Raw genomic sequence first — 26,961 nt, 5'->3', positions numbered from 1 at the left:
GGTGCATGACTTTATCCTTAGATTGGAGGAGAAATAGCATAATAGGTCTTAATTGAAAAGACAATGCAACAAAAGCACCTAGTAACTCTTGTTTTCCATTATTTACATTTTGATATCTGTAAACAGTACAATAGTAGGAACAATATAACTTGTTGTGTTAATATCTTCTAACTATATACAAGGCTTATAATAAACAACAGTTATATACAATCATATACAATAGAGAGATATAAGATTATAAACATATGTATTCCAAGTAACTATAAGGCATACATTGACATTCTTAATGGTTAATTTATTAAGTTTGAACGTGAAGCATCACGGAAACACCTCCCAACCAAAAATAGGAAGCAACTGTACATGATCAACGTCAGTCATCAAGGAAAAGTCAAATATGTAAAGTACATTAATACACCAGCAAAGCGTTTAGTGAGTGTATTAATTCAAACAATTGAGTCAAGCGAGTAATCACTGCGGGTTCAGTTTTATTAATTACAATTCTGTTGTTAGATATAATATCAACAGATTTCAGTACTAACTTCAGTTAGTGTAGATCAGTTATTAAATAGGTTAGACATGACGATCTTCAGATCTGTATCTGTCAATTAAGATAGCTTCAATAAAATAAGATAAATTCCCATAAGGTATTGAATCAGGAAATTCAATAGTCATTAACGAGTTTAGTAGCAGTTTTAATACAATGCGCCACTGAAACGAAGTCAGATTTAAACAACATCTACCATGGCTAAAATAGATATTAATCGTTCGCTTAACACATCCGGAATAGCTCAATACAAAACAGCGGTAAAAACATGAGGATCCTATCCCCGTAGGTTTATAATTCCTACAAACAGTGGATCGTGGGCTTCCACGTGGTCTTTTGGTTATAAATCTTCCAGCGTTCAGCACTTAGGATTAAGAGAAAATAATCAATTAATTACAAAATTGTTAGAGGGTGCCATCTTGCCTGACTCCTCTCCTGGCATATTACTATATAAGGAACAAATCAGGTCAAGAAAAATAATAAAGTCATTTGAGGATGGTCCAAAATGGACACTAAGCTTATTTATTGGTACTAGTAAAACCACGCGGCCATCGCCGAGGTCACATTATAAAAGTTACAAAATTAGGTTCGAAACCAATGCCAAAATCCCTAACCACACTACCAGAGTTACCGGGGGAAGGTTAATACAAATTTAAGAGACAGGAATCTAGTCCTTTAAACATAATTCGATACAATAAATACCGTAGAGTCTTGTCGCACATCTTGTTTGGCGGGCTCGCCGAGCAGCCCGTCCGAGAAACGTCCTTCCTTGCTCGTGTCTCACTATCAACTAACTTCAGAGTAAAACGTACGCCTTTCAATCACGCGTAGCCAAGCTGCCAACTTAAAAGTCTCCACGCAGTATCGCCAATCTAACGACGTCTCAAAAATCCTCATCGAATGTTGCTAGTGTTTAAAACGTATATTATACACAAGCCTGTGGATAATAACGTTACACTAGGCTTAGACTGTCATAAAAGAATTGATGGTTTCTATCAATTATTACATCCTTCAAGTCTTGAAGGAGCTTATATTTTAATTCAGATATGGATAGAGGCTCAGTATACAACGCAGGTGGCTCAACAATTGGACATAATTTGCGTCTTTGAGATAAATTTTGCCACTCTTCAGAGTAATTGAGTTTAAATAAAATATCACCACTCGGTAGATATTTTAAGCCGCAAATGTCAACAACTGCTGGATCACCAACTTTCTTTCCTGGGCGAAGTGAAGATATATTTGTTTATAAATTGTCATTTTAAAAAAAATCGTAATGTATAGATTTTACTTTGTATGGCTGTCTAGGCCGAGCTAAATGCATTCTCGCAATGTAATCGGAAGGTGCGAAAATCGGCGGTTTAAAATAAAGTTCTAAAGCTGAATGCACGGCGTCTGCCTCCATCATAGTGTGCCCTTTTTCTAGATACAACTTACTGTTCTATCACTTTATTGTGGAATTTTGCGAAATCACTCAATGCACTCCCAAGAATTTTGATAGTTAGAACCGTCCGATATTATTACAATGTCTTCATATTCGTTGGACAATTTCCTTAAAATGTCAATAACGCAAGATGTGAATTCATTGGCCGTTACATTACCATTTGCTTCGTGCCAAGCATAAAGAATTACATCTGCATCATTTAACTAAAAAATGGTAAAGTTGTGAAGTTGAAGTTTTTGTTTGTAATATGCGGATGACTCTAATATCTTCGGACATGGCAAAACACTTTGCAAATCCATGGTGATAACCATTCTTTTGCTGTTGGCACTTTCTTTGGCCTCACCCTTGGCAATACGACCTTCTTCCTTTTTCTTTATGTGTAATTCATAATCGTTTACATTGCCGTGCTTGAATCCGAAACATAAATTATACTGGTCTTTTCTATGCTTGTGGATTGAAATTTTTTGTTCATGTAATATTTTACTAAAAACATTTCGATTAACGGCGTCGAGATTAGTCTCCAAACATCATTCTTTATATTATATGTTATGCATATTATGCAGAATGGATATAAAATTTAATTCCACATAATTTCTATTGGAAGAAGCTCTACAATAATGACTGGGTACTAAAGGTATTAGATTGAGCCATTTCCTGACGTCCTTGATTTTATCATGTCGATGTCACTTGGTAAATGATACTAAACTTCATGTACACTGCTTGGAGTACTGTTTTCTATATAGTTATTTGGAAGACGTATTATATCATTATGTGTTGTCCATCGTTTATAAATATCTTCTTTTATGCCAAGTGTGTTAAGGAAAAAAATCAGACACACTTTGTATTTTTCTCCTTTTTCGTTTGGAAGGTAAATGTCGTGCCCATCTTGTTTTTTTGCATAAGGATGATGACGTAACCTTTTGTTTTCTTATATTTCGAGTGCATACAAGACCTTTGACTTATGACTTTTTCTCGGGCCATGATTTAATAGCTTGAAAGAATTTTAATATTTTTTTACGCTGTTCGTCAGAAATATTTCCGCCAAGTAAAGAATATTTACTTCTAGGTGTGAACATAATATGACCACAATGGCCCATAAGCCTTCTTTGTGGTATATCTTCTATTTTTTCCCTTCTACAACTTTCTGTCCGGTATACGATTATCCGAGAACTCTTTCCATTTGGTTTTTCTTTACTTTTAATGTCCAAATTAAGGATTAAAACAAAAAGAAACACGACAAAATTGATGAATAATAACATGTAAATCATAAAAATAATTTACTTCAAAGTATTTCTGCAATAATATTGAGAATAACAGCTTATTTATATCACAAATACCACATATTTAGCAACAGTCAGTTTACCGGCGCAATGTTAGCGTATAACTCATTAGCTCCGATGTGCCGAGTGCGTGCACAACAATACCTCCAATGTGATAAGTCAGCACATCGGAGATTTATCCACTTTTAAATATGAGACCCATCACATTAGAGGTTTAGTTTTTCGAAAATAACTTTGAACCAAAAAGTGATATCACATTGGAGGTTCTTGTCAACGATGCAGAAAAAATCGTAGAATATTTTTGCACCAATAACCAATTTTCGTAAAAATGGCACATTGGAGTTTTTTTTGTGCAACGACGATATAGTGCTAAGATATTTGATAAAATATAATTATAATAATTTTATTTACGAAGAAATATTTTATTAAATAATTAAAACAATACTCGTGAAGATTTTATTAATTAAATAAATCCGCGATCTTATTTTCGCAAGTACAATTCGGCATATAAACCGAATGACAAGCCATCAGCTGTTTCCTGACGTTTCGCGGACGCGGTTGTGGAACGATTAATATAACAATATTGCTGTGGTGGGTTCGAATGTGTCGATAAGAACTTTTAGCTAATTACCTCCTCCGACTTAAGAGGCTGAGCTAGCTTAAGCAAAGGTTCTCAACCTGGTCTAAGGGCAGGGCCGATTGAAGGTACGACGCCTTTGTGGTAATACCAGGACCGGGGTAATGTCACTTGCCATACATTTTGTACATACACATTGCCAAGTATTTTTAAATAAGTGGGTTAAAAACAGAACGGCTTTTTTCCTTTTTGATAATTTTATTATTTTTAATTTAAACAATCGTAAAACTAGCTTAGTACACTCTATTAATATCATCGTAATCAATAGCCTGGGTCGATCTATTGCTGGAAAAAGACCTCCCCTAGCGCCACCTACATCCACCGAACATTCTCTACTCCATTAATGTAATAATAAGTTATAATCAAGATAACAAAAACCCTCAAACGAAATTGTGTAATTTTTTATACCTAAATCCAAATTTGTCAATAATGGAAAGAAGCCCGCTTGCTTATGACATACCGCATTTTGTCATAAAACTAGTCTCAAATATTACCTTTACTACCTGCCAAATAGCAAATCATCCACCACTCTTTCACACTTCCATACATTTTGATAATTAGTTACAGATTATTAATTTGGTTGTTACATTTTTACATGTGAGATGTTCAGTTTAGTTTGGGACAAACCCTTTATTTTTTCAGTAATAACGAAAAACAAATAAAATGGTGAACAATAATTATTACAATATTAACTGACTAATAATATATCAGGAATACTAATTTAAATATTGCCACATACAGGTTTCACAATTCAGTATTGCAATTAGTTGCAGTGCAGTGTCATTTTATGTATTTTGAGATTCCACATATTCTGGAAATTCTTTAAACAAACATCGCATTGATGTGGTTTTTCACCAGTATGTGTCATTATATGACCCTTAAGATGAGTAATTCGAGAGAATTTTTTAGAACATATATGACATTGATGTGGTTTTTCACCAGTATGAATCATTATATGACCTTTAAGATGAGAAATTCGAGAGAATTGTTTAGAACATAGATGACATTGATGTGGTTTTTCACCAGTATGTGTCATTTTATGTATTTTAAGATCTCTAATTGAGACAAAATTTTTGAAACACACATCGCATTGATATGGTTTTTCACCAGTATGAGTCATTATATGACCTTCAAGACGAGACATTTGAGAGAATTGTTTAGAACATACATGACATTGATGTGGTTTTTCACCAGTGTGTGTCATTTTATGTTTTTTGAGATAACTATTTGAGACAAATTTTTTAAAACACATATCGCATTGATATGGTTTTTCACCAGTATGTGTCATTTTATGTAACTTTAGTTCACTTGCGTTGAACTTTTTAAAACACACATCGCATTGGTGAGGTTTATTACCAGTATGTGTAAATTTATGATTTATAAGGTGAGCAATTCGAGAGAATTTTTTAAAACATACATCACATTGATGTGGTTTTTCACCAGTATGTGTCATTTTATGTTTTTTGAGATCACCAATTTGCCTAAAATTCTTTAAACAAACATCGCATTGATGTGGTTTTTCACCAGTGTGTGTCATTTTATGTATTTTGAGATAACCAATCTCCTGGAAATTCTTTAAACATACATCGCATTGATGTGGTTTTTCACCAGTGTGCATAATTTTATGTCTTTTTAGTTTACTATTACCGTTAAACTTTTTAAAACACACATCGCATTCATATGGTTTTTCCTCGGTGTGTGTCATTTTATGTATTTTAAGGTTACCAAATTGCAGAAAAAATTTAAAACACACATCACACTGATGTGGTTGTTTACCAAAATGCTTAATTTTATGTTTTTTGAGATGATCAATTCGCTGGAAATTCTTTAAACAAACATCGCATTGATGTGGTTTTTCACCAGTATGGATAATTTTATGTCTTTTCAGTTTACTATTTGCGCTGAACTTTTTAAAACACACATCGCATTGATGGTGAGACTCCGTGCATGAAATGTAGTGACTATATAGATGATTTACAGATTCAAACACTCCATAACAATTATTGCAAATAAAGTTAAGTGGAAAATATGTAACTCTTTTCAACACAATTCGAACCACCTTTGGCAAGTATAATTTCGAAACTTCCTGTTTTACGTTTAGTACATCTGTAGTTATCTCTGAATATTGTATCATATTTTCCATTTTATTGGTTGAATTTGTTATGTTGTTATAGGTCAGGTTATTGTCAATTGTATCCTTTCTAGCTACGTCCAATGGATTATAATTTGTGAAACACTGCTGGGAAGAAATCTACAAAAAGAATAGGGTTGGTATATTTAATCAACAATATTAAAGCAAATAAAAATACATTTTGTTTTAACAGTTGTAAATGCTAGGTGTTTTTTTTGCTAAGATAGAACTTACAAAAGAGTTAACTGTCAAATCGTTGTGTGATGTGTGACACCCGTTGACCTTATGACATTAATGATTGGTTTAGTCTAGCAAAGCAACACGAATAGAATCATGTTGACAAATTTACCAAATCTACCTATAAAAAATATTGTCGATTCGCGCAACCTATAATTGCATTTTCTCGCAAAATTGCTCTTTAGTGATTTAGCTCATTGTAGCTTAACGGGTTTGTTAGTAAGGAAATATGCTGCATATGGCTTGAGACCGATCCTTAAAAGTCCCTTGATTGCATTACCGGACAATATTTTTTCAAAATTAGGCTGAAGATTGTGTTGTGGAACATTAATCAATAATATTTTTGAAAATATAATGACAAGAATCCGGACGAAATATGCCATACCACAACAGCACTCATCGAATATAAAACTTAGGGGATAAGTTTGTTCCATAAAAGGACCTGTTATTTGATTTCTAAAGTCATGCGATATTTTCTGTGGGGATTTGTGAATTCACTGGCTGATGCCGATAGTTAACCAATAATTGGCGCATTGAAAGCCAACATTATTCGTGTTATACAACTGGCAGTGCACGAAAAAAGTGTTCTAAATTAGGTGACCAGTATATGCTTCGATGAGAACAGATACGGTGGCAATATGCCCTAAACCATTTAAAAATGTAAATGCCATGCACGTGTCTTTCGAATTTAAAAAACTATCAAAATTAACTAATGTTATATTTTTACAATTCATTTATTTAAAGTTCTATCGGGCTAAAAAAACAACCTTTATAAAAAATTGAACGAACCTATTCTAATAACATGTATTACTACTCCACAGCCCATAAATAAAACGAGTTCTCGCACGTATTTTAAAATGACTTCATTAAGAAGTAAGAGCTGTTTCACACGAGACACTAGTATCTGGACACTGGTGTTTCTCTCTGAATAGTCTAAACACTGCACAATTAATAAAAATTCAAATTTATTTATTTTACATATAAAAAACATAACAAATTTTAAATTTAAAACGTTCATGATTGACATAAAATAAGTGTTACAAATGAAAATACAGAACAATGTGAGTTAAAAATATAATGAGTAATAAAAAAAGAAATAAAATAACAAAAATATAAAAGTAGATGGAAGCACACAGAGTGAACTATCGATAGACACTATCTTAAAAATTGATATTACAACGTCCACCAAAATTCACTCACACGTAAGTGGAATATATCAATATCCGAAGCGATATCATTAAACATGATTATTGCCGTCTCAATTGGCATTACTAAAGACGGGTTAGTTCTGAAACTTGGGAGAACAAACAACGGATGCTCTCGACTCCGAAGATAATCATCAGAGACACACAAGCTAACACCGTCAAGAATGGCAGAGTTTTCATTTACGCTGCGTATATGTCAGAAAAAATATGTAGCTAATTAAAGAACACTTCTAAATTTTAAGTTACAGTATGAAAGCATTCCTAAGAGAAAGTCAGTCGGATAGACTTACGGATAATATCCATACAGCCGAAAGTAAAGTAGTCTAAAATTTTTCTTCTAGACCCTCTCCACCATAAGGCTGTACGTACAACTGATGCGCGGCCCAAACGATAGACCCACTCTCAAGTCTGCTTCTACTATAGAGAATTTTTAGTACCATAACATCGGAAAAGACCCAGGAAGTACGCAAGACAAAGAACAGTTTTAGCGCCTTTTCACAAATGGTATCCATATGACCACCAAACGTAAGTTTATTGTCAAATGTAATGCCAAGATCCCTTACAGATGATATTTCCGAAAAAACTCTGCCATGCATCAAATACTGGAACAACAATACTCGCGAGGCTTTAGTAAACCATCTCCAATCTAATATATTATCTATATCAAGTTGGAGTTGACGAAAATCGTCCAAGGTGACAACTTTCATGAAGAGTTTCAAGTCATCAGCAAACAACATAAACATAGCAATTTGAATTACCAATGCTATGTCATTTATAAAAAACGTGTACAGCAATGGCCCCAACTTTGAGCCCTGAGGCACACCAGAAAATGTTTTAAGCGTCTGTGACTGATAGGGAGTTTACGACACGTATTGTTGACGATTCCTAAAATAACTTTCGAATAACGAGAGAAATCATTTAACGGCCTGCTCTAAATCCATGCTGCTCATTCATTATAGTAGACCAGCGCCATCTAAAGATTAATACTTGAGTCAGCAATGAAATGACTCGATACTCGGAGAAATCATGCTGTGCATGATCATTTCAAGAACTTTTGCTGGTGCATAGAGAATGGCTACCGGCCTATAGTTTTCCACTGATGACTCCGTACCATTCTTATGAATTGGAGTAACCTTCGACATCTTCCATGCTTCCGGAAAGATACCCGTCCTCCATTGTCAGGTAAAATATTATGAAAGTGGCCCTTGACAAAGTCAATACAGCCCTTTAAAAAAAATATTTGGGACACATGCGGTCCCTAAAAGGCCGGCCACACGCTCATGCTTCACTACGGTGTTGCTGTGCAAAGCGGTTTGCGTACTGTACACTGCGCAAACCAAAAAGTGCGGCCTGCGTAAAATTCTATTTGCTTGATATTTTAACTGCGCAAACCGAGTTTTACAAGCCGCGATCAGTTCGTCGAAGGGTACGGTCTTTTCTCATTCATACTTATTTGTTTTCGTTGGATTAAGAATTCATAATATTACACATATTATTGTTGGTACGTTTTTTAAATTCATTAAACACTGCCTAAACAAAATCACAATAGATAAAAAAAAATATTATATCTATAAAATATTAATATTATGACTATTATCTATTATGGCTTGGTTTCGTAAGGTTTAATTGAATTTTAAAAACTAACCAACACCATCTGTAAATTGGAGTCTTATTTCAATGAAAACAAACACGATTGACTGACAAAGTTTAGTGTGCACCATTTATGGCAGACCTTAACAACGTACCTCCACCCTTCGCCACTAGTATATATATTATATTTAAGTAAAAAATGCTGATTTATATGCGAGTGTATGTTTCTACTCAAAAGACATTGTTTGGTTCACTTGGACTGGAGGATTTATGTCTCTTTTATTAACCAATAAACAAAAGAAAAACACTTGTGACAAAATCAAATCGTCACTTGATGACATTCCAGCGATTCCGAAAAACAGTGTTTTCACGACGACGACTTCTGTCGTAACGTAATGAGGTTTGAGCAGTTTTACTTTTGCCGTGTGGCCATGCGAGTGTTCCGTTTTTTTTTTGCACAGGGAAAACCGAGCAGGCAAGTCGCTCCCGTGTAGCGCATAAGAGCGGGTATTCTTATTTTTTTTTTTAAATAAATCTAAACACGTCACCCTCATTAATTGGGAAGATGTCAACGGATTGGCACCGCATGATCGTTTTCTCTACATATATTTGAACGCCACATACTTGTTTCTCCGTCTTAACGTGCCCATTCATGCAGCGACTCGAGACAATGGTGTCGCGTGTGAAACGGCTCTAAGATTAAAACATGTATTGCTAATTCCAACCTTCGATATAAGACTGCACCGAGGGAAAAAAATTACACATTATACAATTGAACGAACCTGATGTATTGGCCTGTATTCTGAATAAGAACAACCCGGTTTAGGATCTTCAACATCACATAACGGGTCTATTACATCTTCAATAATCTCGCGCTTGATGACGGATAGTTGATCATCCGTCTCAGGTTTTATATTAGAGAGGTCCGCTAAAAGATACTGAAAGAAACATTATGGTTAACACAGTAAAACCACTTTCACTTGAATGACTAATTATAGTCAAAATGAATTAGAAGATAACCTGCCCTAACCTAAATCACAAATGTATCGTAGCTGTCAAAATGTATATCGAGTTATTTTTTAAATCAACGTTTAATATCATTGTACGTCTCTACGGAGTTTATAAAAAAGCAACATATTATAATAATATATTAATCGTTGTTAGTCACAATACAGCGTAATTGTAAAAGAAATCAGTTTCCAAAAACTAACCTCGAAATTGCAACTTGAAACGTCGACATTCTCTTCCTTTACATGAATGCGAACTTCCGGGCTGATTGGGTGGCTAGTCTGCATATCTAACAAAGGCTTGCCTTCTGTATCAGATTGTTCTCCATCACACTCTTGCTTTACATCCATTTTAATGGTAGATATGTCAGGAAGAACGTGACAAACAGTATCCGTTCAAGGTACATTAATTTAAGAGAAGTGTTGCCACAATACGTAATTATTTATTATGTATGGCCGAAATACTGAAGTCTATTCCGTGTAGCGATCAAACAATAAAATGTATTATTCACCATATTATTCAAATATTCACCAATGGCAAATACAATCTTAACAGCATATACTGTTACACCCATGACTATTGGACCTCTCTTGATAGTCTAAAATACCTACGTCTAATTATTAGGTGTAACCATGTCACCTGACCTCTAGTCAACAATGGGCGTACGTACATCCAAAATTCCTAGATTAACTGTCAAAATATTCAACATGTAGGTACTTAGCACGTAAGAATTATTGTTTATCTAATTATAATAATAATACCTATGTCATGGAAGAATGTGATTGTGCCGAATAAAATAAACGAAAGCCAACGAAACTTAATATTCAGTAGTAGGTATGTAAAAAGAAAAGATGGATCACTGCTCAATGTAAAAAGAGTACAATAGAAAAAATAGGTACATAGTCGCGGGAGGACGTGGTATTGAGTTCGTGATTTCCCTCGCTAAAAACTTAACAACAAAACGAATTCAGATAATTAATAATAATTAGAATATAAGCGATATAATTAGCATTAGGAACGTAACAATATAAGATTATTTTTGATACTGTTAAACATAATTCCTTGTGAAAATAACCGTTTAAAATATAAAGCAACGTGTTCAACAAAGAAAGACATTTATTTTTTGTGAATCCCGGGTCCTACCAACATCCCGAGCTAGCCACAGGACCAGAGATATCTCAATACTTACACTAATATTTTTAACCTATATAATAAATCAATTAATACAATAAAGTAGGGAAACTTTATTGCCTACCCATTCAGTCAAGGCTCAAGTAAGTATAACAAACAAGATATTGTCAAAGGGCCATGTCTTTTGACTTTGCCTTGTCTATCGGTGCATGATGCAAATCACACCCAATGTCCGTGTGCCTGGCTTAAAATACGTGTGGCATTTGGTTTGTATTGCACTGACAGATATGTTCTTTTGCCGCATTGATGATTAATATTGTATTTAACAACATCTGTAGAAGAAAACTTGAAAATAGAAAAAATGCAGATGGGTCATTTTTCCATTTGAAAACCGAGATACGCTGATCTCGTTATGATTGAGGAAATGCTCATTTTCATTTTCGCTTCATTGTTTTGTTTTGACAAGAAAACATATTATATAATTTTCTAGGTAAAGTTGTTATCGAAAAATAGCTAGAAAAGTTTATTAATCGGTAAATATATATTCAAAAGTAATGAGAAAAATAAAATAAAAAATTAAGATGTATCGTGGAGTTCTATATACCAAAAATACGTGTCAAATTCGGTACATTTCTATCGGGTGGTAAGAATGAATGACATAAGATTTATTATCAAAATTACGATAAAAATGTACGTAAATCTATTACCTAGGGAAACGCTAAACGTTAATTGGAATTTATTATATCCTTATATCTTTTTTTTCAAATTTAAAAAACATCGATTTAGAGGTTAGAAAGCATGCAATTATTAAAATCGAAACATCTCGGTTCAGACGTAATTTATCGCAAAAAACGCTTAGCGTTTCTATTAAAAATATTATTTAATAATTTTTAGGCTAGTTATTTAAATTTAATCTTGTATTTTTGTATATTAACGAATCGATTGTAAATAAAATGAATATTTGACAAGACTTTATCGACATATGCTGCTAACGCGGAAATAAATCGAACTATTTTTGAAACAGTACTTGCATAGATTAAAAAATACATACACACACACATACATTGAAAATAAAGGTTCGCCAGGTACGAAGACAAAAACTGTGTTAATTCTGCTGTCAATAATTTTTGTTTGCGATATTGGAGCATATGTCAATGGACTACATATATCAACCTCCACTTTCTGAAATAGTGTTGTGTAATTATTTCAGATATTTATTACTGTTTTGACGTACCTACCTTTTATAAAGCGATTTTAAAATAAATATAGTTTCATAATAATATAAAGAAAGCATACGAGCGAAAATGCCTTAGATACTTCTGACACACATCAAATTTAATCTTTGTCTAGTAACTGTACAATTTATCCATGTTTAAAATGTTATGAGTAAAAAAAAAATCGTCTATTCACGTGGTAGTCGCGAAAATTATAAACAATATACAATGTTAAAAATAATAAGAATTGTTAAAATTTCTAGTCACAATATTATTCAAAGACAAATTAACCCGATCAAAACAGCCTCGACAAACTTCCACTTCACTAACTTTTGTTCTATATGTTTATCCTGGATACAGCGGCATACACATTTTGAAAATAGCCGATATACTGGATTATTTGTTAGTTTGGGTTAGTTTAAGTTAGATTAGGTAATCCTAACAAATAATCCAGTATATAGGCTATTTTCAAAATGTCTTTGCCGCTGTATCCAGGATAACCGACTTGTACCCTAACTTTAATTACATACATACTATTGTACTATATTTGGGCCATCAAACGTTCATTCCTGTCTACGGCCTTAAAATTATTATCTACGTGCCTATATAACTGTATGCCGTCCTGTCAAAAAGTGGAGGTTGATAATTTAGTATGTAGAAAATAGAAGTTATTATTAGTCTCCATAAAATATAGAGTAAACAATTCAGTGAATGAACACATAAGAGGTGAATTTGAAAATAAATTAAATTAAAAACGATTAAATGAACTAAGAAAATTATAACAATAGGTAGGTACAATAAATTGTGTATAACCGTGGTATTACTAATTTTATGCCGTGATGCTTTGATAGTTGAACTTTTCATAATATTTGGATCACTATTTAGTTGCTCATTTATCTGCTACATCATAAAGTCGTAAATATTGTTTTTTTATGAAGCAATCATAAATACAAAAAATTAAGATCTACTTTTCAATCATAGTAGATACCTAGGAATATGGTAAAGGTGTTGATAATTTTTAATTATTTATTCGAGATCTTCAGGGAATTACAAAAGTCCACACCTAGAAACCACTGGGCCAATAAGGTTTCTTTTTATATCTCCAAATCCATTTCACTTACACATTTATAGGTAAAATAAATAAAACTATCTTTTATTTTATCTTGCACTGTTCTTTAAAATCGACATTAGATTTTTTCAAAGAAATAACGTTCTGTCTTTTTCTTAGAATATTATGTAATCAGTGGTGCACTTACTTCAAATTCTAAATTTTTTTCTTACGTTTTACAATTTTTTTTTTAATTTGTCACTTATTTTGTCCTTGGGTTTGCTTATCAAGATTTGTTCGCATGTTTATTTACGTTTTTTCTTACCTCCAACTTCTTTTTTATTCAATTCGTTGCGTGTCTTACTTTATTCTTATCTCAGATATAGTTAGTTAGTTAATACAAACCGTCCACTCTGTGGAGGCCCATATGAACCCATTAGGATCGGACATGGTTGAAACGAAATGAATTGGGATGTCTATAAATAATATCGACATTGTCATAATTATAACTACAGTCGAACTCGGTTATTACAATCTCGGACATAGCGAGATCTCGGATGTAATGAGGAAACAGTCGTTGACATTTGGTATATGATTTTCTCCGTACATTTTTATTCACTGTTATAACGAGATACTTATCGGATATACCGAGCTAAAATACTGGTAATGTGTTGATCGTTTAAAGACATTTCGACCCTAAGCAATAAAATCCGATCGGACAGGATGCCGCCGGGGACAGATTACGTTTATGACACTAGTTAAGTGTCTAATTGTTGTTTTCGCCGACAATAAAAATACCTATTCTCTGATATAACGAGTACCGCTTATAACGAGCACATTCAGCCGGTCCAACCTTCCTAGTAATAACCAAGTACAACTGTATATTCCTTATTTTGTTTAATAATAATTCGAATGGCATTTGTTTTGCTATTCATTTCATATCATTCTTTTATTCCACCTCTAGTAGAAATTCGATGTAATTGTCAATTGTACAAGATTAAACTCAATCTTATAAACATTTGTACTTAAATGTTCATTTACTACTATAAATGAATTTTACTGTAGAAAAATATTTATATTAATTCGTATTGACAACGTAAAAAAATCTGGTTCATTGACTGGACAGGATACCCTTGTATTGCCACTGTAAAAAAAACTATGGTAAACAAAATCTAAAAATCATAAACACTTTAAATCAAATCAAATAGACATGTTAGAATTGTAAATATTTTATGGGGAATTATTAATTGTAAATATTTTTACATAGGTAAGTAAATATATAATAAATTTAAATGCATTTTTATCAAGCTTATGATTTTTAATATGTGGCGACACACAATATTTTATTTTATATTTTATTGCCATCTGGTTGCGATCGACGAAAGTTTTTAGTAACACATTTTTAGAAATTCATGGTAGATGCCTGTAGATGCCTTTAGATGGCGTTGAAGTCACATTTGATCGTAAATTGAGGCAAAGAATTCGCCTTTGTATCACTGAGTCAAGTTAGTGTTTGTATCTATTATAAATTAATATTAGTTTCTACGGTAAACACTTCTCAGTATTGTGGCAACACTTTTCGAACATTAACCTGATTGTATCCTGTCTGTCACGTTGTTCCTGCCATATTGACACTTAACATGGATGTAAAGCAAGAATGTGATGGAGAACACTCCGATATAGAAGGCAAGCCTTTGTTTAACACGCTGACTAGCCATCCAAATAACCCGGACCCTCGCATTCATGTAACGCAAGAGAATGCGGACGTTTCAAGTTGCAATTTCGAGGTTAGTTTTTAGAAAGTGAAATCTTTTACAATCAATTTAGATTGAGAATAACAATGATTAGTTTAATATTATAAACTGTGGCTTTTTAACAGTAGGAACATAAGATGACCTTAAACTTTATTTAAAAAAATTACATGTTTATACAATTTGACAGCTACGATACATTTGTGATATTATAGGTTAGGTTTGTTTATCTACTAATTCTTGTTAAATATAAATATTATACGATGTTATATGGTGATTACGAGACCCGAAACTGTTTTCACCGTGTTTACAAAATGTAATAATGCTTCTTTCAGTACCTTAATATGGCGGACCTCTCTAATATAAAATCTGAGACAGATGATCAACCAGCTGTCGTCAAGCGCCAGATAATTGAAGATATAACACACCCATTATATGATGATGAATACCCTCAACCGGGTTGTTCTAATTCAGATTACAGGCCAATACAACAGGTACGTTCAATTGTACGTAGTGATAAATCCAATGTTCCGGTCTAGCTCAGACAAAGTTCAATTCGAACCCTGGTATCACAATTTTTTGTTAGTAACTGGTAAACTGTCACTTTTTATTCTTAGTATGGTTTTTTTTAGGATTTGGGCTGGGTAAAATAACGCACCGGAATTAGTTTTATAACGGCAGGGTATATTTACGTCGATGTCATATAATTATTACATAGTTTTATAATTTGTTTTACGGACACAATATGTTTTTTTTAAAGAATTATTATAGGTTATTCGTAACACACAATTTATAATCGCAATGGATTCCAAAATATTTATATCCCCGAGCTGGTTACTTATAATATACAATAGCCGCGAAATGCTATCGACACGCGATCTTTTTTTAATAATTTATGTTACCGAGGACAAAAATGCGTGTCCCGTGTATTACTCTTTTCGTCATACTAACGCCATCTTGAAATTATTTCCTAACGGTTTTTTTTCTTGGGCGACGTTGCATATCTCCAACGGTCAAAGACAATGTTGCCGGCCGACTTTTAACATTATTTTCTATTTCGGAATCAACGCTTTTAAATTGTTTACATTTATTTAGTACGGCACACTTACGCGTTATTACAACGTAGTGTCCGTACTGCGGATTTTTTTATAGATCTTAATTTTACATATCTTATGATTTAGTTATGACGTAATACTCTTTTTCTTCTCCTAGCACTACCTAACATTCCTCTCTTTCATTCACAATACAAGTTATTTTTCCCATTCATTCTTTATACATGGTATTGCAATTTATTGGCGTTTTATCTACACATTCTACTGACATGTTTCATACATTATTGTTAGCGACAGTTGGTCACTTTTTATACTGTTTACGGGGTGAAGCCCAATTTCATTCGTCGTCTCGCATGCTTTCTTACTTATTCACACCTGGTCTTCCACGAACCGTGTCCTCAGTCTCAAAGACACGGGCCGTGGGACTTATTTCTGGAAAGAAACGTCCCTGTTGGTGATCAAGGGTGCGGCTCGGTGCAGTTTATTTGACTACGAGGCCAAGGGCGTGTTCAGGCTACTCTACACCCATAGAAGGTACTCCAGGTATAAGACCCGAAGTCCGAGGTGGTGACAATTCGACCCCTCTGGATTTCGGCGTGAATATAATCCTTGGTCTCAAATAGGCCGCCGTTCCCACCACTTGGCCAACCGTTGGGTATATGAGTATCGTATACAGTGTTTAGTTTTACATTTATTTTAATTATTTCTAGTTCAATAATGACTCATATATTCCAGCCTCGGAATGTTTACTTTAATCAGGTTTCTATTATTTCTATTCAGTATTCTACAAGTTATTTCGTCAATAGACTTCTCCAGAATCAGAGTGTCTAAGGTCTAGGCGTTCGTTCTAGAGGGTGACACGATCGGGGCTATGACTCGCCACATCCAACCTATTTAGAACGTGAGTCGCGAATCTCAGGAACCGAAAAGGGAGGCAGACGTCATCTCGGCTTGTAATCAAGCATCACTCCTAAAGGACCGATGTAGACACCAGCATGCGCCTTTTTAGTCCGCCCAGTCGAGGAGAGGGTTATTACCAATGCATTGGTCGCAATCCATGGGTTTAGACGGGACTTCCAGTTCGCTCGGGTGACGATACATATACATGTATTCGTTTACATATTTATATATTTCCGGATCTACTAAAGATCTAGCAAATACAACAGAGAAATTCAAATCGAAACTTAATTCTCAGGTAAGCTATCAGGGTGTCGGATTATATGTTTTATTAAGCCATATCGTGTGATCAGTCGACTCGTCTGGTCGATTGGTCCGTACTTCTTTAAAAACGATGCTGGCCAGAACGTTACAGTCAATGGTGACCGCAATAGAGCCATGATTACTGACTTTTTCGTTCATCAATTGAACAACCATGATGTGCAGGAGCTGTGGTTTCAACACGACGGCGCAACATGTTACACAGCTCGTGCCACAATTGATTTATTGAAGGAAACGTTTGGTAACCGCATAGTTTCACGTTTCGGACCCGTGAATTGGCCTCCAAGATCGTGCGATTTAACGCCGCTTGACTATTTTCTGTGGAGATATGTGAAGTCGCTAGTCTACGCCGATAAGCCCGAAACGATTGACCACTTGTAGGACAACATTCGCCGCGTGATTGCCGATATACGGCCACAAATGTTGGAAAAAGTCATCGAAAATTGGACCTCCAGATTAGACTACGTCCGAGCCAGCCATGGCGGTCATATGCCAGAAGTCTTATTTAAATTATAATTTCAGAAGAGCATCTTTCGAATAAAGTAAATTTCATGTCAATATAAAAAGTCATCTTTGTTTTATTCCATTTCAAAGTTCTATACCTCTAAAAAAAACACCCTTTATAACCGACTCGCCCTCCCGTTCATAGACTTAACTCAAGTTGAAGACCTCTATTTTGCGAATAGTCCCATTAACTCTAATATTTTTCACCAGCAACTGCTCGGCCAATCTGACACTGTTATAAACTGCCCAGGTGCTGGAGTATATTCTGCTGTTGACCACGATTCAGTCACACGAGCACTACGCCTTGCATGTCCTCCTCGCCTGCCTTAGGGACGACGTCACCACTAGAACGACCTCACCTACTTCTGCTAACATGCCATTCACTCGCTTAACCTCCGTTTTCTGACCGAGATGGACCAGAAAGTGGGTCCACGAGCGTGTCGACTCCTGAGTCCATACGAATGCGCAATCCTACTGTTCCAAAGACCTCCATTTCAGCGTGAAAACAGGCTGGAATCAAAACAATATTCCACTTTAGTAAACAGATTTTAATTCTCGGGGAACACGTGACATTGTCAAAACGTTCGATTATTAATTATTAATAATATTGGAGGAAAATCGTTGGTTTCTGACAGCTGTAAACAAAAAACAAATCGTCATTCGTAAACATATTTTAGATGTTGGAAAAATACGTGAGAATAAGTAAATACTTATTTGTTTGTACTTACATAATTGTATCAAATAGTTACAATAGTTCAATATTCTAGGCATATAAAATAATATATATTGGCACATAATGATGTAATTGGCAAATAATGAGAACTTTCAAACATTGCAATCGGATACCTATTTTGACAGTTATCTGACGGGAATGGAAAACCATGTAAAATGAATTTAAATAACCACCAATAACATATGAAATATCATAGATAAATTATAATTATTTGGTGAATATATTTTTACTTTGTGACGTATCAGATATCGGAAGCAAATCAATCGGTTTAGAACAGTTGTAAACAACAAAGAATTCGCCATTTTACAGGCGTATGCATATAACAGCAAACTGCATTCAAGCTATTTACTGCAAATTTGCATGCATAAACCTAAATGTATCTGACGGATAGTGACGTCACGTCGCCGACGTAATACGCGTCATGCCATGGATAATGTTACCTAATTTTAAATTTAAATTTCCCGAAAATTAATTTAAAATTTTGAAATTGTGAATCGGTGTAAAAATGTGCAAACGGTACCATATAAATTTAATAATTATAAATAAATAATTATCATGAACTTTAAATTATTTATTTGTTACAAAATCATATTTATTTTTTACTTCATAATGCACGAAATGATCAAAGTATACCCAGTAAATATTTCCATAATATGGCAATACAGCTTCACGGATCATTGTCAATATTATATTTACAAACACCTCCATTGAACCACGATCTCGATCATTTTTGCAAGCTTAGCATCATTTTTATTTTCATTTTTTAGCATCATCATGAATCCTATTGTGGCACAACGACGACGGGCAGTTAACTTCACGCAAGATGAAAAGGAATTATTAGTTAGCTGTGCCGATAGGGAAACATTGATAATCTCTGATGTATCTTTTTTGCAGTCGCAAGCGTCTCCTCCTTTCTGTTTCACACACATTTTCGCAATAATTTATAAAACCTACGAAGGTTTCAAGCCTCCTACTAAACGTTTGTTGTGATGAAGTCATTGTGTATTAAAGTGACACTGACAGCTCACGCAGATCGCCGCCATTTTAAGTTTGGTGCGCATTCCTGTGCGCATCTCGTGACGTATGCATTTTTTATAGTTTCCTTAATCGGCCGATAAACGGCTTACTACGTTGAACGCAGTTCAAATGTATATGAATACGGCAGTTAGTCAACAAATTTTGAATGTTCAAAAAACACGTGGAATAACTAAATACTCATTCAAACACATATACTTTTATGGAATATTCATAATACTTCAATACTCTAGGTTTATAAACTAATATATCGGCACATTAAGCTGATGTTGAACTTTAATCGTTTGTAATATCTCTTCGAAATTGTTGTTGACTGTTCACCAATAATCTCTTTTTCGACTACCATATTCATTAGTTATATGTTGCATGATCAATTATAATAAAAACGTTTTAAGGAAACAAGGCGAGTACACGCTCTTACCATTGCATTTGGGGTAAGAGCATCTAGTTAAATTATTTCTCATAATTATTACCAGTCGAAAAATATATCAACCTCAGGATAATAATAGATTTTAAGTGCAACATTTTGATTGTTTATGGTAGTAAATTTCCTAAGGGAACAGAAGATATTAAATAAAATCAAAAAAGTTGGGTAAGTGCGGCATATGTAGCACTAGGAATGTAACTGTGGTAAAATAAAATAGATAACTCGTTATTTTTTAAATATTTTATTTGCTGAATAATTTGAGATGTAGGTACAATGTAAAATTTCTTTTAGTTGACTCACTGGTGGAATCTAATGGAATATCAGCATTCCACATTTCATTAGTCATTACAACCCCTTCCTCCATTTGAAAATCGTCAAGCAAATTGTTCTAATAATCTTCTTCGAATATAAGACCTTTACCTATAAAAATCGACAACATTGTTCTCTTCGGAAGAGGATTTCCATTCAGACTCACTCTCGTTCACTGAGTCCACTGGTTGTAACTGTTTTTTTTTTTAATTTCTAAAAATAGTTTTTTGTAAAAACTTTTTTTTTGTTTGAATTTTTGTCTATCTTCTTAAACTGTTTTTTGGTTAAGGCTATACCTCAGTTGAGGCACGGTCTAAAAAGATCGTGGCTAGGCGATGCGCGGATTGCGGTTCGCGGGTGCTAATGACGCATGCCAAATGAAATATAATTTGTCATATAAATCCAAAATGCGTCCTTTAATGTTCTATTTATTGTTCTATTAGTAACAATAATAATATATTCATTCACATGTTTTCTTTTTAAAGTAAATGGGTAACGTTTTTAGTCATCTTAACCCATCGCGCCCTATCATCGCCAATTTGTCGCCGGTGTTACAGGATGCAGGACATGATGAAAATCAAAAAAAAAATAATCATATTTTGAATTTTTTTAAAGTTGAAATTACTTAATAATAAAATATGTAGCTATCATTTTATGATGTTGGTTATATACAGTCCAATATATTTTTTTAGAAATATTTGATTTATAAAATCTATTTTTATTTAAATTTGTCAAAATAATGATCAGTTCGCTAGGTATGAGGTGTTTGAGACAGTAAAAAATGTAAAATGGCCCTCATCTTCTAAATATCTTGAAGAGTATTATATTTAGCTCCAGTTTTAGTATATCTTCCTTTTATTATTTACTTTTATCATGGACTTTTTATCTATGTTATTTTGTATAAAAAAACCCAAAAAACTATATTTGACATGTTATTTTCATTCCACTGATACACAAAGTTTACTTAAAATGTAAATACTTAATAGAAAAATTTAAAACCTATAAATATTTAAATTATTTATTTGAATTGAATGAATAATACACGAGTTATATCAATTTTAGTAATCAGTGTGCCTTTTTAAGTGATCCTGAAAAATTAATTCTGTTTAACACGATTTATGAATTAATACCCCCGTCGCCATCACGAAACAAATTGACGTGTTTCCAGCTCGACGTTATCTCTCCGAATGGCAGCGATTCCAAAATTTCGTCGCGCCTATAGTTGAAAATTATTTGCTGTTTTACTGATGAATCACCTTAACGGATGTTTTTAGACGGGTCAAAAAATCGTCATAGGTAATTATTACTTCTGCTGCTTGATTTTTTAAATTTTATAGGATCCTCCCTTTTCATCCGCAAAAAACCGTTTTTTTATATCAGTAGTTCCTACTGGCGGTTTAATTATTTGACAATACAAAATTTTTATTCGCTTAGTAGATTTCACTGGTGTCATTCATTCATTAGAAGTAGAAGGTGCTTGAATAAATGTGTTATTTTACTCGCCAAATATTGAAGAATCTGTTGATTTTTGATGTATTAATTCATCCAAAGATTGTGTCATTGCAAATGATCCCTGATCAATACAGTCCTCATAATATTTTTCCTGTCAATCATGGGGTCAAACTTGTCTTAGCCTATAACATTTCGATGAAATGGCTGAATCCTCCTTTTTTAAATCCGTTTTTTATTATTTGGTAGTCAAATTTTTTCTAGTTTCTGCGATTATATTGAAAATTCATTTTTGGACAGTTTTGAGCCTACGTGAAGTCTTTGCCATTTCACCAATGATTCATCGCAAGCATCTTTCAGGAGGAAATTTTAAAATTGTGACATTATTTTTTCTTGCTTCTTCTATTAAGTTGTCAGTCAAGTGTGACGTATGACCTCATAAATCAATAATACAGTCAAAGATGCTCCTATTTCTGTAAGAAAAGAAGTTTTTTCGCTCTACTGAAAAATTAACATTTTAGATTTGGTGTGTTATTCCATGAAGTATTTGGTCATGTCGATATGTAATATGCACAGCGCGGTAGGTATTTAATCTGCGGCCTTATATTTTAAGTACTGTACTGTGTGAATCTAGAGGTTGTATTAAAAAATGTTTAGGTACCTACCATAAATTACAAATTCAATACATTTTTTATTGCAAGGAACATCACTAGCCAAAAACTTGTCCATACAAAAAATAGAGTATATGGGGTAAGAGCATCTGACGCTCTTACCCCATGCTATATCTTTGGTGGGGTGAGTGTATCTAGTTCAAAAAAACATAATCATTTGCATTAATCATAAATCTTACAGTCGGAACACAAATCACAATTCAAAACAAAGGTACACACTAAATATCTCCTTCTTAGCACGAAATATTGTTGACATACAGATAGATTGAAAAAAACACGTCCCTTGTTTTTTGACATCAAACAAGAATGTCAAACTCTTAGTTGTCATAGTGGATACATCAAACATTATTATGCTGCCATCTTTGGGTGTTGGCATACATTTATGGATGTGTAATAAATTCCTATCGACGGCAGTAATTACATTCATTGCAGTAAAAAGTTATTTAATCTATATGCTCTTCCCCACGTAGATGCACTTACCCTAACTCACCTACCTAACCAGTGACGTCCCGTGGGGGTAAGCAGATTGAGCGTCGCTTGGGGGCGGCAGTCACTCGAAGGGCGGCAAATCAAGGAGAATCATTTGGTACTTATATATAGACATAACTACCTAAACTTACTAACAATGAGATTATCTTTCCATTCAAAATTTCAGCTCATTGGTTGGAAACAAAATGTATTAATTAGCATAAAAGGTTTAACGGGACTGTAACTTTTTTATCGGGTTCACAATATCTAATTTACTTCCGTTGCTATTCGGCATCCTTGGTGACCGTAACCGACACGTGGATATTTGCGAATACACATATTTTAGATATTAGAGTCATGAAAAGATGATAAAAATACTGTATAAAAAAATGGGGCGACATTTTGGCTCTGCCTAGGGGCGGCATTTTATCTAGGGACGTCACTGTACCTAACTACCCTAACTTACCATAAACCATCAATAAACATTTAAAATATCATAGATAAATTATTTCTCTTTCCTTATTGAATCCCTTTTTTGCTTATTTCTGTAATTTTCGTCCTCAAAATCAGTATACAACTCCGTAAAGTCACACGACGTAATGATCAAATATGGCGTCTCACAAAAATAAAATTGTGACTTGTGTTTAATAATATCACAGAAGGTAAATAGATATCGATGATTTATCTATACCAGTCGGTACTGAATTTTATAATCTTACAGGTATTTGTCAAAAGCTTTCGTAGAAAATACATAGATGTCACTGTAAACATATTTATTTAAAAACGCGCCAAAACGAGAATTCGCGTGCGCGGTACTCAACGTAATAATCAACGTAAATATCACGAGAATTCACTTACCACATTTAAATAACATGCTTATTATATTATCTAATAGCCACCTGATGGGAAACGCACCAGTTGCATTGGACGCAGTGACGTCCCTAAACAAAATGCCGCCCCATTTTTTTATACAGTATTTTTTATCATCCTTTCATGACTCCTATCTAAGAAATGTGTTGTATGGATACATTACTAACAAAATATTATATACCACCAAATCTAATTTAAATGCAATCTCGACTTCAATAGACAGTATTGCGAGTTTACGGTTTTAAAACTCTTGACAACTTTTAAAACTCGCGAGTGACCGGCAAAAATATTTGGATTAATCAATCAAGTAAGCACGTACCTACCTATAATTCAAATATAGTTCGCGAATCTGCGCGTGTCATTGCTGGTCATCAAGGACGTGACGTCCAACGACAACGGAAGTAAACTAGACATCGCGAACCTGACAAAAAATAACAGTCTGTTAAACCTTATTATATGTTTATTAATACAATTTATTCCCAAGCAATGAGCTGATTTTTTAATGCAAAGATATTTACGTTATTACTAAGTTTGGGTACCTATTTCTATATATACCTAATGATTCTCCTCGATTTGCCACCCTTCGAATAACAGCCCTTCCCAAGCGACGCTCAATCTGCCTACCCCCATGGAACGTCACTGGTTGGACGCAGCGAATGAGTTTTAACCTAGGTTCTGCGTGGAGTGATCGATCTGTAATGTTATTATGACCTGCCAAGCTTCAGAATATGTTATACCCATCAAAGCCGATGGAATACCTAGCCAACTTTATAATTCGATAAGGCCTAATCGGGACACATGGACTTAATGGGACTTGAAATACTCACGGGTGTGGAGTAACAGGCAACCGTTTAAGAGTGTCGAAGAATATGGGATAATAAACAATTTCTTTTATTCAACGAATAAGACACAAGATTTGAGAATGTAAAATTTTAAAATATAGAATACATTACAATATTATTGTATTGAACATACCTACATAATTTAAAAACAAATCATGCAATAAAAATCATATTACAACTACAAAATATTTTTTTCCGAGAAAATCAGAGAAAAAAATCAAACAAAATAATAGAATGCCTTCTTTCTGTTTCGTTTTAGATCTGTATTTTCCTAGTTGGCATATTTTTTTCATTTTATTATTGTACATACTGTTAATGTTTTCAATGCGTGCCAGTTATTTTATAATTTATTAAGGTAAATGCACCACTCACGAAAAGGTACATAGCGCATAAAGACGAACCTTTCAATTTGAGAAAAAATCAACGATTCACTTTGTGTTTCAATTAGGTACCTAATCATACGTATCCAACAATCACAGGAAAGAATAATATTAAGTTTATAGAATATATTATGTTATGATTTGGGCAAATTAAGCGCCGAGTTCGTTTGGCACACATAATACCGTCAAACGGGGTTATTTCGCCTAGTTTTCTACGGCGTGTTGTTAATTTGTATTTTATGTTTTTTTTAAAGTACGTATCCATTGTTATGTGGTTTTTATGGTTAAATATACTTAACTGCAATTATTAAAAATAGCTAATATTATTTATCTACATTCTAATACATTGATTTTACTGATACAAATATATGGGCGAAATTACTCTGACTCGGGGGTTATTCCGCCTATCGTTGAAAAAGTCCGTCTAAGTCATTATCGTTACGATAGTTACGAGGGAACAACAGTGTAGTAGAATAATACTCATAACATGAGCTGCAAACATGTTCATACCATAACCAATCTACATTCTTCTTTTTGTATGTTTTTCCATCGTCAAAATTTTCTAGGCGGAATCATCATTGTTTCACTGATACGTGCATACATTTTGTAGATTGAACTTAGGGTTGTGCAAAAAATATAATTAATTATTTTTTGTACATAAACTATGTTCATAATATTATATGTTCTAACAAATTAACGTGCATATTTATTAGGTTGGAATATAATGTATGAGACTATGGTTTTTTATGCTTATTTTTGTTTTTTTGAAACAATAATTAAGTATAACAAAAGTATCTTTGTAACTGAATACAAAAACTGATTTAAGGAAGCCTCTTACATCTATTGACAAAATAGTATAATTATTATGCTTATGTGTATTTTTATATTTTAGAACTATTTACATAATTTTATAAGACGCTAATATCAATTTCATCATGCTTCTATCAAATTGGTTCATTAACGAACAAATAATAATAATCGTGTTGTACTTAATACCTATTTTGGCGTACTACTAATAAATAATAGACAATAAAAAATAATACTTTTAAAAAGTGTTTTGAAAACCCTACCCCAGGCGGAATAACCCATAAAACTTCATGTCGGTCTTCGGTACAAGTCCGCCTGGCGTATTTTAAGTCTTTAAAATTCAATTTATATACATATAGCTATGCATTCTAATTGCTAACATATAATGGAATGGAGGGTAAAAATATCAATATCGTACGTTTTGTATTTCTGGTAAATAAATGATGATTTTTCGACAGTTGACGGAACTGCATATGCACACACAGTGACGTCCCGTGGGGGTAGGCAGATTGAGCGTCGCTTGGGGGCGGCAGATACTCGAAGGGCGGCAAATCGAAGAGAATCATTTGGTATTATATAGAAATAGCTACCTAAACTTAGTTATTATTACCAGAGCGTTGGAGATGTTTTGTTCCGGATGGTTTTTTATTATTATTACCCAGTAGGTACTCGCAGCGATTTTAGTATGATGTCGCCACGCTCCGCTAGTGATTTTTTTATTTTATTTTTGACTGCTCAGTTTCGAATACAAATGCTAATAAACTTGGCGCCTAGACACATTATGAAGATTTTTATAAATGTAAACACCACAAACGAATAATAAATCAGTCATAATAATATAATGTCATTTACTCAGATTAAAAAGTTCCTTTCATAACTGTGGTAGGTATACTGCGCAAAAGCCAATAATTATGTCGCACCATAGTTATTAAAAGAAAATAATATTATATATTTCAACGTTGGTAACGAAACAAGGAGA

At 33.6% G+C, this 26,961-nt stretch overlaps 2 protein-coding genes across 2 annotated transcripts; one reads left to right on the top strand and one right to left on the bottom strand.

Annotated features, from left to right (window-relative positions):
- Window positions 1-4,433: 4,433 nt before the first annotated feature.
- Window positions 4,434-9,774, bottom strand: LOC147077423 (uncharacterized). The gene is made up of 4 exons (XM_085941080.1): window positions 9,690-9,774; window positions 5,338-6,153; window positions 5,211-5,220; window positions 4,434-5,030 (listed from the first exon to the last, which is right to left on the bottom strand). Exons 1-4 carry the CDS (start codon window positions 9,717-9,719, stop codon window positions 4,666-4,668), a joined length of 1,221 nt encoding a protein of 406 aa, XP_085797206.1. The 5' UTR covers window positions 9,720-9,774; the 3' UTR covers window positions 4,434-4,665.
- A 5,266-nt stretch (window positions 9,775-15,040) lies between these two features.
- LOC147077422 (uncharacterized) lies at window positions 15,041-26,539 on the top strand. The gene is made up of 3 exons (XM_085940829.1): window positions 15,041-15,253; window positions 15,553-15,711; window positions 26,441-26,539. Exons 1-3 carry the CDS (start codon window positions 15,107-15,109, stop codon window positions 26,468-26,470), a joined length of 336 nt encoding a protein of 111 aa, XP_085796955.1. The 5' UTR covers window positions 15,041-15,106; the 3' UTR covers window positions 26,471-26,539.
- Window positions 26,540-26,961: the final 422 nt, after the last annotated feature.

This window comes from Rhyacophila brunnea, unplaced genomic scaffold (assembly GCF_057557595.1).
Source record: "Rhyacophila brunnea isolate RB1 unplaced genomic scaffold, BYU_Rbru_1.0 scaffold_13, whole genome shotgun sequence".
Classification (NCBI taxonomy): Eukaryota; Metazoa; Arthropoda; class Insecta; order Trichoptera; family Rhyacophilidae; genus Rhyacophila; species Rhyacophila brunnea.
The sequence above is the reverse complement of the archived record's forward strand: the minus strand, read 5'-3'. Positions and strand labels throughout refer to the sequence as shown.